The sequence below is a fragment of the Pristiophorus japonicus genome, chromosome 10 (assembly GCF_044704955.1).
Source record: "Pristiophorus japonicus isolate sPriJap1 chromosome 10, sPriJap1.hap1, whole genome shotgun sequence".
NCBI classification, from domain to species: Eukaryota; Metazoa; Chordata; class Chondrichthyes; family Pristiophoridae; genus Pristiophorus; species Pristiophorus japonicus.
The window spans coordinates 53,924,680-53,942,986 of NC_091986.1; the positions used below are offsets into that span (position 1 = coordinate 53,924,680).

Here is an 18,307-nt window from a genome sequence, read left to right on the forward strand (position 1 = left end):
TGACTAGTGGGTACCGCAAGGTTCTGTGCTGGGACCCCAGCTGTTTACACTGTACATTAATGATTTAGACGAGGGGATTAAATGTAGTATCTCCAAATTTGCGGATGACACTAAGTTGGGTGGCAGTGTGAGCTGCGAGGAGGATGCTATGAGGCTGCAGAGTGATTTGGATAGGTTAGGTGAGTGGGAAAATGCATGGCAGATGAAGTATAATGTGGATAAATCTGTTACCATTCAGATAATAGTCTGTCTCTCTGTTTATACCACCAAAGGGGAGGTGCAACGAGGCCTGGGTGTCATGGTACATCAGTCATTGAAGGTTGGCATGCAGGTACAGCAGGTGGTTAAGAAAGCAAATGGCATGTTGGCCTTCATAGCGAGGGGATTTGAGTACAGGGGCAGGGAGGTGTTGGTACAGTTGGACAGGGCCTTTGTGAGGCCACACTTGGAGTATTGTGTACAGTTTTGGTCTCCTAACTTGAGGAAGGACATTCTTGCTATTGAGGGAGTGCAGCGAAGATTCACCAGACTGATTCCTGTGATGGCGGGACTGACCTATCAAGAAAGACTGTATCAACTGGGCTTGTATTCACTGGAGTTCAGAAGAATGAGAGGGGACCTCATAGAAACGTTTAAAATTCTGATGGGTTCAGACAGGTTAGATGCAGGAAGAATGTTCCCAATGTTGGGGAAGTCCAGAACCAGGGGTCACAGTCTAAGGATAAGGGGTAAGCCATTTCGGACCGAGATGAGGAGAAACTTCTTCACCCAGAGAGTGGTGAACCTGTGGAATTCTCTACCACAGAAAGTTGTTGAGGCCAATTCACTAAATATATTCAAAAAGGAGTTAGAATAAGTCCTTGCTACTCGGGGGATCAAGGGGTGTGGCGAGAAAGCAGGAATGGGGTACTGAAGTTGCATTTTCAGCCATGAACTCATTGAATGGCGGTGCAGGCTAGAAGGGCCGAATGGCCTACTCCTGCATCTATTTTCTATGTTTCTCTGTTTCTCACCTTTCTTCATATGACAACCTCTTCATCTCAGGAATAAACCTTGTGAACCTTCTCCGAACTGTCTCCTATGTAATTAGATCCTTCCTTAAATAAGGAGACCAAAATTGTATGCAGTACTCCAGGTGTGGCCTCACCAATGCCCTGTACAGTTGTAGCAGGAGTTCCACTTCCCTGCCTACTCTCCATAACCCTTTATTCCTTTATCGCTCAAAAATCTGTCTATCTCCGCCTTAAATATATTCAATGACCCAGCCTCCACAGCTCTCTGGGGCAGAGAATTCCACAGATTTACAACCCTCAGAGAAGAAATTTCTCCTTATCTCAGTTTCAAATGGGCGGCCCCTTATTCTGAGACTATGCCCCCTCGTTTTAGTTTCCCCTATGAGTGGAAACATCCTCTCTACATCCAACTTGTCAAGCCCTCTCATTATTTTATCTGTTTCGATAAGATCACCTCTCATTCTTCTCAACTCCAATGAGTATAGTTCCAACCCACTCAACTTAGTGAACCTTCTCTGAACAGCCTCCAATGCAAGTATATCCTTCCTTAAATACAGAGACCAAAACTGTACGCAGGTGTGGCCTCACCAATACCCTGTACAGTTGGAGCAGGACTTCCTGACTTTTATACTCTAACCGCTTGCAATAAAGGCCAGCATTCCAGTTGCCTTCCTGATTACTTGCTGTATCTGCATGCAAACTTTTTTGTTTCATGTACAAGAACCCCCAGATCCCTCAACACTGCAGCATTTTGTAATTGCTCCCCATTTAAATAATAATTTGCTTTTTTATTTCTCCGACCAAAGTGGATAACCTCACATTTTCCCACATTATAGTCCATCTGCAAAGAGCCTATCTACATCCCTTTGTAGATTCTTTGAGTCCTCCTCACATCTTGTTTTCCCACCCATCTTTGTATCACCAGCAAATTTGGCTACATTACACTCGGTCCATTCATCCAAACCTTTAATATAGATTGTAAATAGTTGAGGCCCCAGCATTGATCCCTGTGACATCCTACTAGTTACAGTTTGCCAACCTGAAAATGACCCATTTATCCTGACTCTGTTTTCTGTTAGTTATCCAATCCTCTACGCTAATATATTACCCCCAACCCCGTGAGCTCTTATCTTGTGCAGTAACCTTATATATGGCACCTTATCGAATGCTTTCTGGAAATCCAATATACAACATCAACTGGTTCTCCTTTATCCACTCTGCTTATTACAAAATCAAGGAGATCCAGCAAATTTGTCAAACATGATTTCCCTTTCATAAAACCATGACTGCTTGACTGCATTATGATTTTCTAATTGTCCTGCTACTACATCCCCAATGATAGATTCCAGCATTTTCCCAATGACAGATGTTAGGATAATTGGTCTGCAGTTTCCTGCTTTCTGTCTCCTTCCTTTCTTAAGTAGGGGTGTTACATTTGCAGTTTTCCAGTCCGCAGGGAATTTTGGTAGATTACAACCAATGCATCCACTATCTCTGCTGCTACTTCTTTTAAGCCCCTATGATGCAGGCTATCAGGTCCAAGGAACTTGCCCTCCTTTATAAGGGCTCAATTTTCCCCAGTATTTGCTCCGGTTTTTTTGGGAGTAGGCTGCTTTTTCTGGCCTAACTTAAAAACCCCCTGTTTCCCCAATCAATTTGCACCAGTGTAACTGACCTAGTTGAATTTTTTTTAGTTACTTTTTTTGCTCAAAAGTGGGCGTTACCAGCCACCTACACCAATTCTGCCCATTTAGGCAACTTTGGTCAGCTAATAGTTACCGGTACTCCATTTCTACTTAAGCCAGTGTATATGGCCACTCGAGAAAACCCTTGCAGAGTTGAAGAAATCGGCGCAGGTAAGTGCAGCAGATGCTCGGATAGCAGCAGCAGGAAAGGTAAGGGGGGGTGAGAGAGAGAAGGGGGGAGAAAAAGAATGGGGGGAGAGGTGTGGGGGTGGGAGGGGGGAGGGGAGAGAAAGAGGGGTGTAGTTAGGTGCGGAGACCGGGATGGAGGAGGCCACTCGGCCTGGGCTAGGACCGAGAGGGAGCGAATTGGCCGTCATTGGGGGCCACAGAGCAGCGGCAAGTCAACATAGAGGCTGGGGGCAGGGAGAGAGCGAACTGGCTGGCATCTGGGGCCACAGAGCGGCGGCAATTCAACCAGAAGAAGCCCAAACAGGTAAGTTTTTAAACTTTGTTTTACTTTCCTTGTGGGGACGTAATGAACAGGATCCTCCCGAAACCGCTTCTCCATGACTAACCTTATTGCCAGCGACTGTTCATTTGATGCCGGCCCACAATCTTACTCCTGCCCGGCCAACAGAAACACAGCATTCCTTCTGGCAAGCAGACATAAGTAGATCTTTAAAAATGGCCAATTGCCAACTCGGAGCGCTACTGCACATGCGCGGCCATTTCAGAGACGTCAGGTATTGTGTATGAAATAATCTTACAAGGCCGAGTACTGTAAGCTGAAACTAGTATGACCTTGGTCTCTTTATTATAACCCCAGAATGCCTAAATAACAAGGTAGCAAGCTTTGTAGACCAGCATAGAACGAGGTATGGGTTACCCGTAGGACTCCCGCAATCCCGCAGTATAGCTACATACATAACATCACTCCCTCCAAAGTTTTTGATACAACTATTTACAGGTTGAGACAGTCAGGCGCCCTTCGCTCCTAGGTTGATCGTCTCAGCTCGAAGCTGGGCTTGGGTGAGCCGGTTAGGGCATTGCTGCACTGCGGTGCAGTGGGTCTGGCCAGACTGTCCTGTGGGACCGGTTCTTCTTCATGGTTGGCAGCAGGGTCGATTACTGGTTGTGTGTGTTGTGGTGGGTCATCAATGTTGATGTCGTCTTCTGTTTGTTCCTGGTTGTCGGTGAAACGCAACCTGGTCTGATCAATATGCTTTCTGCACGTTTGGCCATTTGTCAATTTGACCACAAACACCCTACTCCCCTCCTTGGCTAAAACAGTGCCAGCAACCCACTTAGGACCTGGACCATAGTTGAGCACAAACATCGGATCATTCACATCAATATCACGAGTTACAGCCGTGCGGTCATGATCCATGCTCTGCTTTTGCCGCTGGGTTTCCACATACTCATTGAGGTCTGGGTGGACTAGGGAGAGCCTTGTCTTGAGGGTCCTCTTCATAAGAAGTTCGGCGGGCAGGGCCCCTGTGAGCAAGTGGGGCTGTATCCGATAAGCGAGCAGAACCTGAGACAAGCGGGTCTGCAAGGAGCCATCCCTCACTCGCTTCAGGCTCTGCTTAATCGTTTGGACTGCCCTCTCCGCTTGGCCGTTGGAGGCGGATTTGGAAGAAGCAGACCTGACATGCTTGATGCCGTTGCGGATCATGAACTCGCTGAACTCAGTGCTAGTGAAACAAGGTCCATTGTCACTGACAAGGACGTCGGGCAGGCCATGGGTGGCAAACATTGCCCTGAGGTTTTCAATGGTGGCTGTGGACGTGCTGGATGACATTATCACACATTCAATCCATTTAGAGTAGGTATCCACAACTATGAGAAACATTTTCCCGAGGAAAAGACCGGCATAATCCACATGAATCCTGGACCATGGTTTGGAGGGCCATGACCACAGGTGCAGGGGAACCTCCAAGGGCGCATTGCTCAGTTGTGAGCAACTGTAGCATTTGTGCACGCATGATTGAAGATCTGAGTCGATGCCGGGCCACCACACATGTGATCTGGCAATGGCCTTCATCATGACTATGCCTGGGTGTGTACTGTGGAAGTAGCATATAAAGGTCTCCTTGCCTTTTTTTGGCAAAACCACGTGATTAACCCATAATAAGCAGTCAGACTGAATTGACATTTCATCTTTACGGCGGTGAAAAGGCTTAAATTCGTCCTGCATTTCCCCGTCAATGGCTGACCAGTTCCTACTTAGGACATAATTCTTTACTTGAGGTAGCACAGGGTCCTGGCTGGTCCAGATTTTGATCTTTCAAAAGCCTCCATGACAATTACCAAGTCTGTGGGCTGTTCCATTTCAACCTCGGTGGTGGGTAGTGGAAGCCGGCTGAGTGCATCAGCACAGTTGTCGGTGCCTGGTCTGTGGCGAATAACATAGTCGTACGCGGATAGTGTCAGTACCCATCTTTGGATGCGGGCTGAAGCATTGGTGCTTATACCTTTGCTTTCAGAGAACAGTGAAATGAGTGGCTTGTGATCAGTTTCGAGCTCAAATCACAGGCCGAATAGGTACTGGTGCATTTTCTTAACTGCATAAACGCAAGCTAAGGCCTCTTTTTCAACCATACTATAGGCTCTTTCAGCCTTGGAAAGGCTCCTCGACGCATATGCAACCGGGTGGAGCTTCCCGATACATTGGCTTGCTGTAGCACACAACCGATCCTGTAAAATGAGGCATCACAAGCTAGCACTAATCGCTTACATGGGTCATAAAGTATAAGTAACTTATTAGAGCATAACAGGTTCCTAGCCTTCTCGAAGGCTGTCTCTTGAGATTTACCCCAAACCTAGTCATTACCCTGTCGTAGCAACATGTGCAAAGGTTCTAACAACGTGCTCAACCCAGGTAGAAAGTTACCAAAGTAATTGAGGAGTCCCAGGAACGAATGCAGCTGCGTTAGATTTTGGGGTCCAGGTGCATTCTTGATGGCCTCCTTCTTGGAGTCCGTGGACCTGATGCCATCAGCTGTGATCTTCCTCCCCAAAAATTCAACCACTGGCGCCAGGAAAACACACTTGGAGCGTTTCAGCCTGAGTCCCACTCTGTCCAGGCGACGCAGGACTTCTTCCAGGTTGTGTGGGTGTTTTGTGGTGTCACGACTGGTGATCATGATGTCGTCTTCGAACACGACAGTCCTCAGGACGGATTTTAGCAAGCTCTCCATGTTCCTCTGGAATATTGCAGCAGCCGAACGAATCCCAAAGGGGCATCGGTGGTAAATAAACAGTCCCTTGTGTGTGTTAATGCACGTCAGCTTTTTTGAAGATTCAGCCAGCTCTTGAGTCATGTAGGCGGAGGTCAGGTCCAACTTGGAAAACGACTTCCCGCCCTCCAGCGTTGCAAATAGGTCGTCTGCCTTCGGCAGTGGGTACTGATCATATAGCGAGACTTGGTTGATTGTCACCTTGTAATCCCCGCAAATTCGGACTGTGCCTTTGGTTTTCAAAACTGGGACGATGGGACTGGCCCATTCATTGAATTCGACAGGCGAAATGATTTCTTCACGTTGAAGTTGGTCCAGCTTGATCTCGACTTTCTCCCTCATATAAGGGACTGCCCGAGCCTTGTGATGGGCAGGCCGTGCATCCGGGACTAGGTGGATTTGCACCTTGGCTCCTGTGAAGTTGCCGATGCCTGGTTCAAATAGTGAGGGGAACTTGCTCAAGATCTGAGCACAGGAGGCATCATCCACTGATGACAAGGCTTTGATGTCATCCCAGTTCGATCTGATTTTTTGGAGCCAACTTCTGCCAAATAGTGTTGGGCCATTGCCTGGAACAATCCATAAGGATAAATCATGCCCAGCTCCATCGTACGACACCTTCACAGCTGCACTTCCAATGACTGGAATGACTTCCTTGGTGTAGGTACGAAGTTTTGTATTGACTGGGCTCAGTTTAGGCCTCTGTGCCTTGTTGACCCACAATTTTTTAAAAGCCTTCTGGCTCATTATTGACTGACTCGCACCCGTATCTAACTCCATAGATACTGGAACTCCATTTCGCTTTACTTCCAGCATGATAGGAGGGCTCTTAGTGGTGAAGGTGTACACCCCATGCACTTCTTCCTCTGCTGTTCTGCGTGATCCACGGCAGATCGATCATCCTCTGCCATGTGATGTCGCAGCACGCCTGCACATTCACTGGAGGTGCCCCATTGTTGCACAGCCTTTGCACAGCCTTTGCTTGAATCGGCATTGATGGGCCTGATGATTGCCCTCACAGCGCCAACAAGATGCTAATGGATTCGCATTCACCCATGGTGGCGGACTCTGAGTCACTCCAGATCTTATAGCAGCAGGCAAACTGGCCCAGCCATGAACAGTTCTGCTGGCTGGCGACATTAGTTTGTGTACAGTACTTGCCGGTCACATTGAGCCTCGATGTTGAGAAGAGATCACTTTAGTGTTGTCGTCTGTGGAAATGAATGCCTGGGCGATTGTGATGGCTCTGCTCAGGCCTAGGTTTACGGCAGCCAGCAGCTTGCGAAGAATGACCTCGTGGCTGATTCCCAGCACGAAAAAGTCCCACAGCATTTCCGCCAACGCAGCTCCGAATTCACAGGGCCCAGCAAGACGTCTCAGGTCAGCGACAAATCCTGCCACGTCCTGGCTCACAGCACGATGGTGCGTGTAAAAGCGATACCTGGCTATAAGGATGCTCTCCTTCGGTTTTAAGTGGTCGCGGACCAGCGTGCACAGCTCGGTGTAATCCTTCTCTGATGGTTTCGTTGGGGACAGGAGATTCTTGATGAGTCCATATATTTTAGACCCACAAACGGTGAGGAGGACAGCCCTGCGTTTAACGGCATTGTCGGCTCCTTCCAGTCCGTTGGCCACAAAGTACTGGTCGAGGGTATCAACGAAATCTTCCCAATCTTCCCCTTCAACAGATCGTTCTTAAATACCAATGGCAGCGCCAGTTATTGCGTATGAAATAATCTCATGAGGCCGAGTACTGTAAGCTGAAACTAGTATAACCTTGTCTCTTTATTATAACTCCAGAGTGCCTAAACAACAAGGTAGCAAGCCTTTTATACCAGCACAGCATGAGATGACCCATCGGACGCCTGCAGTCACACCCTCTGCTGGCAACTATATATAGCTACATACATAACATCAGGAACTTCACTTTTTTCCACCGCGCATACGCAGACGTCCCGGCACATTATTCCAGCTCAGAACGCAGGCTCCACCCCCCGAGGCAACTGGCCATGCTGCGCGGCTGCAGAGTAGAGGCCAAACAGCGGCGAAAGTATGAAGATTTTTTTCTGGAGCATCTACTGACATAATGAAGCAGCGCAACTCGGGCAAGTAAGCTAGAAAACGGGCTTGGGGAAAATTGAGCCCCTTGTCCCAGTAGTTTGCCTAGTACTTTATCTCTAGTGATAGTGATTGTTTTAAGTTAGAACAGAAAGTGGGCAGGTTGGAGGCAGGTTTAGGTCTGGATTCAGATTTTTAACACTTTAACTATCCCCACACCCCCAACCCACCCGTTTTTTTTTAGCTTAAAAACTCCGTCCTTTATTTTACTTTCCACACATGATTTGACATTGACTTCTATCATGTATGTATGCTTGGGTTTACTAGCCACCAGATGGCGCCACTGTCAGAGGCCATTGGGCTGTGCGCACGTGTGTGCAGCCCAGGTATAAAAGGCCAGCCATTTTGTAACATAATCACTTTGGGCCCTAATAAAGTAGAACCAGGTTTGTACCTGTTCGGAGTTTACAGTATTCAGTCGATTGAGTTATTGCATGTACAACATTTGGCGACAAGGAAACAAGAACCTTCGCATGCAAAAAGAAGTACAATTAGAATTCGATTCGTGGAGGGAGAAGATTGAGCAGACTTTGTAGCCCACTTGAACCAGTACATTGTAGCCAACAAAATGGATAAAGAGGCAGATGCAGTTCGGCACCGGACGGTCCTCCTCACGATTTGCGGTCCTAAAATCTATGGACTCATAAAGAATCTTCTCTCGTCCTTAAGTCCAATGGACAAGGACTATGAAACGTGTGCTCTGGTACGTGACTATCTCAAATCAGATGAAGACATCATCATCTCAAGATTTCGATTCTATACGCACATTTGTTCTGAGGGCCAGGTTGTATCGGAATTCGTTGCCGACATAAGATGTTTAGCTGGACTGTGTCAGTTCGAAACTGCGTTGAGCACTTCTTTGTAATCGACATCAACCACGAAGTGATCCCGTGTAAGCTACTGGCAGCGGAGACGTTGGATTTGAGCAAGGCCGTCATGATTGTCCAATCATGCATGACGACGGACAAAAGCTTAAAGCAGATATAAATGAAAAATCTGAACTCGGCAAGTACTGTAAACAAGCTAGTATAGTTGTTTAGCAGAGCTGCATATGGCAGGGCCGACTCGACTGCGTACACGAAACCTGTGGCTTCTCAAAGTCCGTCAGCGGGCATGAATCCGATATCACCGTGTTGGCGTTGTGGGGGAAATCATCGGCATCATCAGTGTCGGATTAAACAGTATATTTGTAAAGGCTGTTCGAGAGTGGGGCATCTCCAGCGCATGTGTCCGCAACTGAGCAAGCGTGCTGAGACACACCACGTGGAGAATGATGACCAGTCTAACACGGATCCGGATAGGCAATCCGAGATACCAGAGGAGGAAGTGTATTCATTCCTAACAAAGAACCAACTGATAATGATTAATGTAAAACTTAATGGGTGTGCCAGTATCGATGGAATTGGACACGGGTACGAGTCAATCAATAATGAGCCAGAGGACATTCGACAGGCTGTGGGATACTAAGGCTGTGAGGCCTAAGCTGAGTGCAGTTATGCCAAGTTGCGTACATATACAAAAGAACTCATAACGGTAATTGGCAGTTCAGTAGTCAAGGTGTCGTATGATAGTGCGGTTCACGATTTACCGTTATGGATTGTTCCAGGCAATGGTCCAATGCTGTTCGGCAGGAACTGCTTAGAAAAAATCAAATGGAACTGAAATGAGATCAAAGCGTTGTCGTCGAAGGAGGATACTCCATGTGCTCAAGTGCTGAGTAAGTTCCGCTCGCTGTTTGAACCAGGCATCGGCAATTTCACGGGAGCCAAGGTGCAGATCCACGTGGACTGGGATGCAAGACCCGTCCATCATAAAGCTTAGGCAGTTCTGTACATGATGAGGGAGAAGGTTGAAATCGAACTGGACAGACTCCAGAGTGAAGGGGTCATATCACCTGTTGAATTTAACGAATGGGCCAGCCCCATTGTTCCTATGTTGAAAAGTGATGGCACTGTCAGGAAACTACAAGGTTACGATCAACCGAGTTTCGAAACAGGATCAATACCCATTACCGAAGGCTGATGACTTATTTGCAACACTAGCCGGGTGGAATTCGTTCACAAAACTGGATCTGAAGTCGGCCTACATGACATAGGAGCTGGTCGACACGTCGAAGAAACTTGCGTGCATCAACACTCATAAAGACTGTTTATCTTCAACAGGTGTCCTTTTGGAATTCGTTTGGCTGCAGCCATGTTTCAGAGGAATGTGGAGAGTCTACTGAAGTCCATCCCCACAACCGTCGTGTTCCAAGATGACATACTGGTCACAGGTCGTGACTCCGCCGCACATCTGAACAACCTGGAAGAGGTTCTACATCGTCTGGACAAAGTGGAACTCAGACTGAAACGCTCGAAGTGCGTCTTCATGGCACCGGAAGTCGGATTCCTGGGGAGGATAATTGCTGCTGACGGTATCAGGCCTACGGAAACGAAAACCAAGGCCATCAAAAATACACCCCAAGCTCAGAATGTGACGGAGCTGCGTTAGTTCCTGGGTCTACTCAACTACTTCGATAATTTCTTACCGAGATTGAGCACCTTATTCGAGCCACTGCACATGCTGCTAAGGAAAGGCGACAACTGGGTTTGGGGTGTGTCTCAAGATAGAGAAAGCTACTAATCTGCTTTGCTCTAACAACCTGGAGGATGTGTGAGCGCTTCACAGCAGAGGAAGAGAAGGCCTCCCCACTGCAATCGCAGGCTCCTCCGAGACCACCAAATAAATCTGTAAAAATTCTCCGGTCGCCTGAAAGAAGCCTCCAACTGGACTTTCAGGGCCAGTAACTTTTATAGCAGGGCTAACAATGGTGTTAGAAAATTGAAGTCAGTGAAAAGATAAATTTTTCAGGTGTAAAACAGGCTGCCGATTCACCATCCCTAGCGGTTGGAATAGTCATAACTATGGACTCCTCTTTATATACAATTTTCTAAGGAGAGAACCCACAAGACAATGAGAATGTGTCAGTTTAGTGTAGATTTTATTCGTCCTTGCTCACAGTGAGATAACTTGAGATTTTTATGAGGTGTGCTTGTAGCACGTGAGAGTCTTGAAACAACATTTTTGCATAAATATTTATATTGATATGGAGAGGCCATTTGTTAGTTTATGTTTTTCATGCTAGATATTTCCTTGAGTTCAGTATCACCCGTAGGTGGACTTTGGAAGGGGTACAGCACAAATTCACCAGAATGATACCAGGGAATTGGGAGGCAGAGCAGCAGCGTGGTGAAGCTCAACGTCGGAGAGGAGGCCCAGCAGGGAGTCGGGAGGTGGAGCGGCAGCGTGGTGAGGCCTAACGTCGGAAGGAGGCCCAGCAGGGAGTCGGGAGGCGGAGCGGCAGCGTGGTGAGTCGGAGAGGCCTTAAGTCAGAGAGGAGGCCCAGCAGGGAGTCGGGAGGCGGAGCGGCAGCGTGGTGAGTCAGAGAGGCCCAGCCGGTGCAGCTGCAGTGGGGAGAAAAGGCAAAAAAGAAGTAGAAAGAAATCGAAAGGTGACATCACAGCCAAGGGGGTAAGTAATTGGCTGGTGATTGGTAAGTAGTTTTTCTTTGTGTTTTCGATATCAGTAAGTAACCTTAAGTATAGTTGTTGTCAATTTAAGTTTATCTAAGGGTTAAGCCATGGCAGGACAGCTCGGACACGTGTTATGCTCCTCCTGTACGATGTGGGAAGTCAGGCATGCTTCCAGTGTCCCTGACGACTACGTTTGTGAGAAGTGCAACTGCCTGCAGCTCCTAACGGACTGCATTGCGGCACTGGAGCTGCGGGTGGATGAACTCTGGAGCATCCACGATGCTGAGAATGACGTGAATAGCACGTTTAGTGAGTTGGTCTTACCGCAGGTAAAGGGTACACAGCCAGATAGTAAATGGATGACCAACAGGAAGAGCAGTGCAAGGAAGGTAGTGCAGAGGTCCCCTAATGGTCATCCCCCTACAAAACAGATACACCGCTTTGGGTACTGTTGAGGGGGATGACTCATCAGGGGAGGGTAGCAGCAGCCAAGTTCATGACACCGTGGGTGGCTCTGCTGCACAGGAGGGCAGGAAAAAGAGTGGGAGAGCTATAGTGATAGGGGATTCAATTGTATGGGGAATAGATAGACGTTTCTGCGGCCGCAACCAAGACTCCAGAATGGTATGTTGCCTCCCTGGTGCAAGGGTCAAGGATGTCTCTGAGCGGGTGCAGGGCATTCTCAAAAGGAAGGGTGAACAGCCAGTTGTCGTGGTGCATATAGGTACCAACGATATAGGTAAAAAACGGTATGAGGGCCAACAAGACGAATTTAGGTAGCTAGGAGCTAAATTAAAAAGTAGGACCTCAAAAGTAGTAATCTCAGGATTGCTACCAGTGCCACGTGCTAGTCAGAGTAGGAATCGCAGGATAGCTCAGTGGCTTGAGGAGTGGGGTGCAGAAGGGAGGGATTCAAATTCCTGGGTCATTGGAACCGGTTCTGGGGGAGGTGGGACCAGTACAAACCGGACGGTCTGCACCTGGGCAGGTTCGGAACCAATGTCCTCGGGGAAGTGTTTGCTAATGCTGTTGGGGAGGAGTTAAACTAATATGGCAGGGGGATAGGAACCTATGCAGGGAGACAGAGGGAAATAAAATGGAGTCAGAAGCAAAAGATAGAAAGAAGAAAAGTAAAAGTGGAGGGCAGAGAAACCTAAGGCAAAAAGCAAAAAGGGCCACATTACACCAAAATTCTAAAAGGGCAAAGTGTGTTAAAAAGACAAGCCTGAAGGCTCTGTGCCTCAATGCGAGGAGTATTCGGAATAAGGTGGATGAATTAACTGCGCAGATAGCAGTTAACGGGTATGATGTAATTGGCATCACGGAGACATGGCTCCAGGGTGACCAAGGCTGGGAACTCAACATCCAGGGGTATTCAACATTTGGGAAGGATAGACAGAAAGGAAAAGGAGGCGGGATGGCATTGCTGGTTAAAGAGGAAATTAATGCAATAGTAAGAAAGGACATGAGCTTGAATGATGTGGAATGTATATGGGTGGAGCTACGGAATACCAAGGGGCAGAAAACACTAGTGGGAGTTGTGCACAGAACACCAAACAGTAGTAGTAAGGTTGGGGACAGCATCAAACAAGAAATTAGGGATGCATGCAATAAAGGTACAGCAGTTATCATGGGTGACTTTAATCTGCATATTGATTGGGCGAACCAAACTGGTAGCAATGCGGTGGAGGAGGATTTCCTGGAGTGTATTAGGGATGGTTTTCTCGACCAATATGTCGAGGAACCAACCAGGGAGCTGGCCATCCTAGACTAGGTGATGGGTAATGAGAAAGGACTAATTAGCAATCTTGTTGTGCGAGGCCCCTTGGGGAAGAGTGACCATAACATGGTAGAATTGTTTATTAAGATGGAGAGTGACACAGTTAATTCAGAAACTAGGGTCCTGAACTTAAGGAAAGGTAACTTCGATGGTTTTGAGGCGTGAATTGGCTAGAATAGACTGGCAAATGATACTTAAAGGGTTGACGGTGGATAGGCAATGGCAAATATTTAAAGATCACATGGATGAACTTCAGCAATTGTACATTCCTGTATGGAGTAAAAATAAAACGGGGAAGGTGGCTCAACCGTGGCTAACAAGGGAAATTAAGCATAGTGTTAAATCCAAGGAAGAGGCATATAAATTGGCCAGAAAAAGCAGCAAACCTGAGGACTGGGAGAAATTTAGAATTCAGCAGAGGAGGAGGAAGGGTTTAATTAGGAGGGAGAAAATAGAGTACGAGAAGAAGCTTGCCGGGAACATAAAAACTGACTGCAAAAGCTTCTATAGATATGCGAAGTGAAAAAGATTAGTGAAGACAAACGTAGGTCCCTTGCAGTCGGATTCAGTTAAATTTATAATGGGGAACAAAGAAGTGGCAGACCAATTGAACAAATACTTGGGTTCTGTCTTCACGAAGGAAGACACGAATAACCTTCCAGAAGTACTACGGGACCGAGGGTCTCGTGAGAAGGAGGAACTGAAGTATATCCTTATTTGGCGGGAAATTGTGTTTGAAAAATTGATGGGATTGAAGGCCGATAAATCCCCGGGGCCTGATTGTCTGCATCCCAGAGTACTTAAGGAAATGGCCCCAGAAATAGTAGATGCATTGGTGATCATTTTCCAACAGTCTATCGACTTTTGATCAGTTCCTATGGACTGGAGGGTAGATAATGTAACACCACTTTTTAAAAAGGGAGGGAGAGAAAAAGTGGTTAATTATAGACTGGTTAGCCTGATATCAGTAGTGGAGGAAATCTTGGAATCAATTATTAAAGATGAAATAGCAGCGCATTTGGAAAGCAGTGACGGGATCGGTCCAAGTCAGCATGGGTTTATAAAGGGGAAATCATGCTTGACAAATCTTCTGGAATTTTTTGAGGATGCAACTAGTAGAGTGGACAAGGAAGAGCCAGTGGATGTGGTGTATTTGGACTTTCAAAAGGCGTTTGACAAGGTCCCACACAAGAGATTGGTGTACAAAATCAAAGCACATGGTATTGGGAGTAATATACTGACGTGGATAGAGAACTGGTTGGTAGACAGAAAGCAGAGAGTCGGGATAAACGGGTCCTTTTCAGAATGGCAGGCAGTGACTAGTGGAGTGCCGCAGGGCTCAATGCTGGAACCCCAGCTCTTTACAATATACATCAATTATTTAGATGAAGGAATTGAGTGTAATATCTCCAAGTTTGCAGATGCCACTAAACTGGGTGGCGGTGTAAGCTGTGAGGGGGACGCTAGGAGGCTGCAGGGTGACTTGGACAGGTTAGGTGAGTGGGCAAATGCATGGCAGATGCAGTATAATGTGGATAAATGTGAGGTTATCCACTTTGGGGGCAAAAACGGCAAGACAGAATATTATCTGAATGGCGGCAGATTAGGAAAAGGGGAGGTGCATCGAGACCTGGGTGTCATGGTTTATCAGTCATTGAAAGTTGGCATACAGGTACAGCAGGCGGTGAAGATAGCCAATGGTATGTTGGCCTTCGTAGCTAGGGATTTGAGTATAGGAGCAGGGAGGTCTTACTACAGTTGCACAGGGTCTTGGTGAGGCCTCACCTGGAATATTGTGTTCAGTTTTGGTCTCCTATTCTGAGGAAGGACATTCTTGCTATTGAGGGAGTGCAGTGAAGGTTCACCAGACTGATTCCCGGGATGGCTGGACTGACATATGAGGAGAGACTGGATCAACAGGGCCTTTATACATTGGAGTTTAGAAGGATGAGAGGGGATCTCATAGAAACATATAAGATTCTGATGGGATGGGAGAATGTTCCCGATGTTGGGAAAGTCCAGAACCAGGGGACGCAGTCTTAGGATAAGTGGTAGGCCATTTAGTACTGAGATGAGGAGAAACTTCACACAGAGAGTTGTTAACCCGTGGAAATCCCTGCCGCAGAGAGTTGTTGATGCCAGTTCATTGGATATATTCAAGAGGGAGTTAGATATAGCTCTTATGGCTAAGAGGATCAAGGGGTATGGAGAGAAAGCAGGAAAGGGATACTGAGGGAATGATCAGCCATGATCTTATTGAATGGTGGTGCAGGCTCAAAGGGCCGGATGGCCTCCTCCTGCACCTATTTTCTATGTTTCTGTGTTAAAGTATAAGGACAGGTTGCATAAACGTGACTTATTTTTCAGAGAAACTACTTCCTCTGGTGGAAATCCAGAACGAGGGGGCATAATCTGAAAATGAGAGCTAGACCATTCAGGAGTGAAATCAGGAAGTCCGTTTTCACACAAAGGATCGTGGAAATCTAGAACTCTCTCCCCCAAAAAGCTGTGGGTGCTACGTCAGTTACAATTTTCAAGATTGAGATTCTAGGATTTTGTTAGGCAAGGGTATCAAAGGATATGGAACAAAGGTGGGTGAATCGAGATCAGCCTTATTGTACAGGCTGGAGAGGCTGAATGGCCTACTCCTGTTCCTGTGTTCCTTTAGATATGATCAGTACACGTTTTCCTCCTATTATAACAGCAGATAAAATGATAAATAATGCATATTTGTAAAATCTGAAAATGTTTCTGCTTCCTCTGCAGATTGCCATTCTGAAGTTGCTTTTGAAGCATCATGCAAATCCCAATCTACTTAATTGTAATGAGGAGAAGCCCTCAGGTACGTAAAGCTGAATCAGTGGATTCAGTCAGTGAGCTGCAACAATTAATCTATCTCCCAACAAAATGCAGCCTGTTATTTTATTTATCATTGCTTGGTTACACACCTCACACACACGCCACACACATACACACACATACACATACATCACACACCTCCCACACACACACTGCCCCCACACACACCCAATTCACACACCCCACCCCACACACACCCCACACACACACCTCCCGAAGCACACCCTACCACACACATACCTCCCGAAGCACACCCCACCACACACATACCCCACCACACACACCTCCCGAAGCACACCCCACCACACACACACCCCACACACACACCTCCCGAAGCACACCCCACCACACACACAACCCAAACACACCCAATCCAATCACACATCCATCCACAAACACACACCACACACACATCCAGAACGCACACACCTCCACACGCACACAGCCCACACACACATCCACATGCCCCATGCAAACGCCCACACACAGCCCCCCCCACACACACAACACACACACACAATACCACACACACCCTACACACATACACACACAGCCTCCCTACACACACCAGCCCTCATACATGCACCCCCCACTCGCTCACAACCCACTCGCACAAACCCCCCACACTCCTACACACATGCCCCGCACACACCCACACAAACTCCCCACACACACAAACTCTCCACAGACGAACCCACAACTCCCACACACATTCCCCCCCCCCACATACACACACACCCCCAACACACCCCACATGCACACCTCAAACACGCCCCCTCCCACACACACACACATCCCCACACCCCTCCCCTACATATCCACAAACCTGACGTGCTGTAATTTTCTTGTAGCAGGTTTTAAAGAAATCTCATTTATTTATCTGTATGTACAGTCGCCAAATAAGAAAAAAGTCAGAAAGATCATATTTCAATTAAAATTAATCACATATGGGAAATATAGTGAGCTCCAATAAAACTGCAGTTGCTTTTAGAGGTTTACCATAAAATGCTTTGTTTCATACAAAAATGTTTAACTCCATGCTGAAGGCTTTGTTGCAGTCAGTTGACATACAAAGCATACAAATTCCCTCATTGCATCCAAAGCTACCGAGATAAGAAGCTTCAGATGCAACCTGCATTCAGCACTACCTGATTAATCAGTAATCACACTGTGAAGCTGGATGTAGAATGCACAATGAGTCTAATCTCCAAAATGCCCATCTACATTATCCGATAGTAATTGGACATGTAACAGAAAATAATTACCTCAACAATAGAGGACACGGAATTGCCAAAGAGCAATAGTCTTCAATTAATATAAATGCCTACATTGTTGTATCTATGTCCATGATATGAAGAGAACCTAGGTGTTATGATTTGAGTTTGCTCCCAGTACTTTATTTCCATTACAAAAGACAGCTCCCATAGGTGAACTTGCCATCGATGTGTTCAGTTTATGGGATACAGGAGTAAGTTTTTGCTTCTGTCAATCTAGCTTGGAATAATACTCCAAAGAAAGGCGGCTGGTATTTAGGGTTCTGATATTAATACTGTTCCTGGGACCTGTACTTGCTTTGGGTGAGGCTCCCTTCTGGGATTGAGGGATTGGTGAATTTACCCTATTATGTTTTTTTTGAGGGCGCTCAAACTGAAACTGTTCGATTTAAGTAAGTTATTTCCAAATTCAAAATTTCCCAAAAAGCTCTCGCTAAGTATTTTTTAATCCTATTGCAATCATTGGATGCGAACAGAGGCCACCGGAGAACAGCTCCAATTCACCAGTGAATGGAACCATCCAGGAAATCAGACTGGGGCAGGAGGAGAGTCAGAAGAATAGTTGTGGAACAGGATGAGTATACTGAGGGCAGGGGAAGATGTCCTTGTTTGTCAGTGTAGCGTGCGTATTGTGGTTAACAGAGACTACAAAACAATCTGAAAGTTTCTTTCTGTAATAATTGAACTGATGAAGATGAAGGACTTCAGTTAGAGCAGCGAAGGTTAAGGGATGATTAAAATAGAGGTGTTCAAAGCAGGTGGGTCGTAACCAGAAGACATGGATTTAAAATAATGAGGAAAACATTTTTCATACAGCGAGTTGTTAT

The 18,307-nt window shown here is 46.7% G+C and overlaps 1 protein-coding gene across 1 annotated transcript in view; it reads left to right on the forward strand.

Annotated features, from left to right (window-relative positions):
• Window positions 1–18,307, forward strand: part of myo16 (myosin XVI) — a 1,091,439-nt gene that overhangs the window by 267,096 nt on the left and 806,036 nt on the right. Inside the window, exon 7 of the mRNA XM_070891428.1 lies at window positions 16,114–16,189. Within this exon, the coding sequence (XP_070747529.1) occupies window positions 16,114–16,189 (76 nt within the window). The remainder of the gene's footprint in view (window positions 1–16,113; window positions 16,190–18,307) is intronic.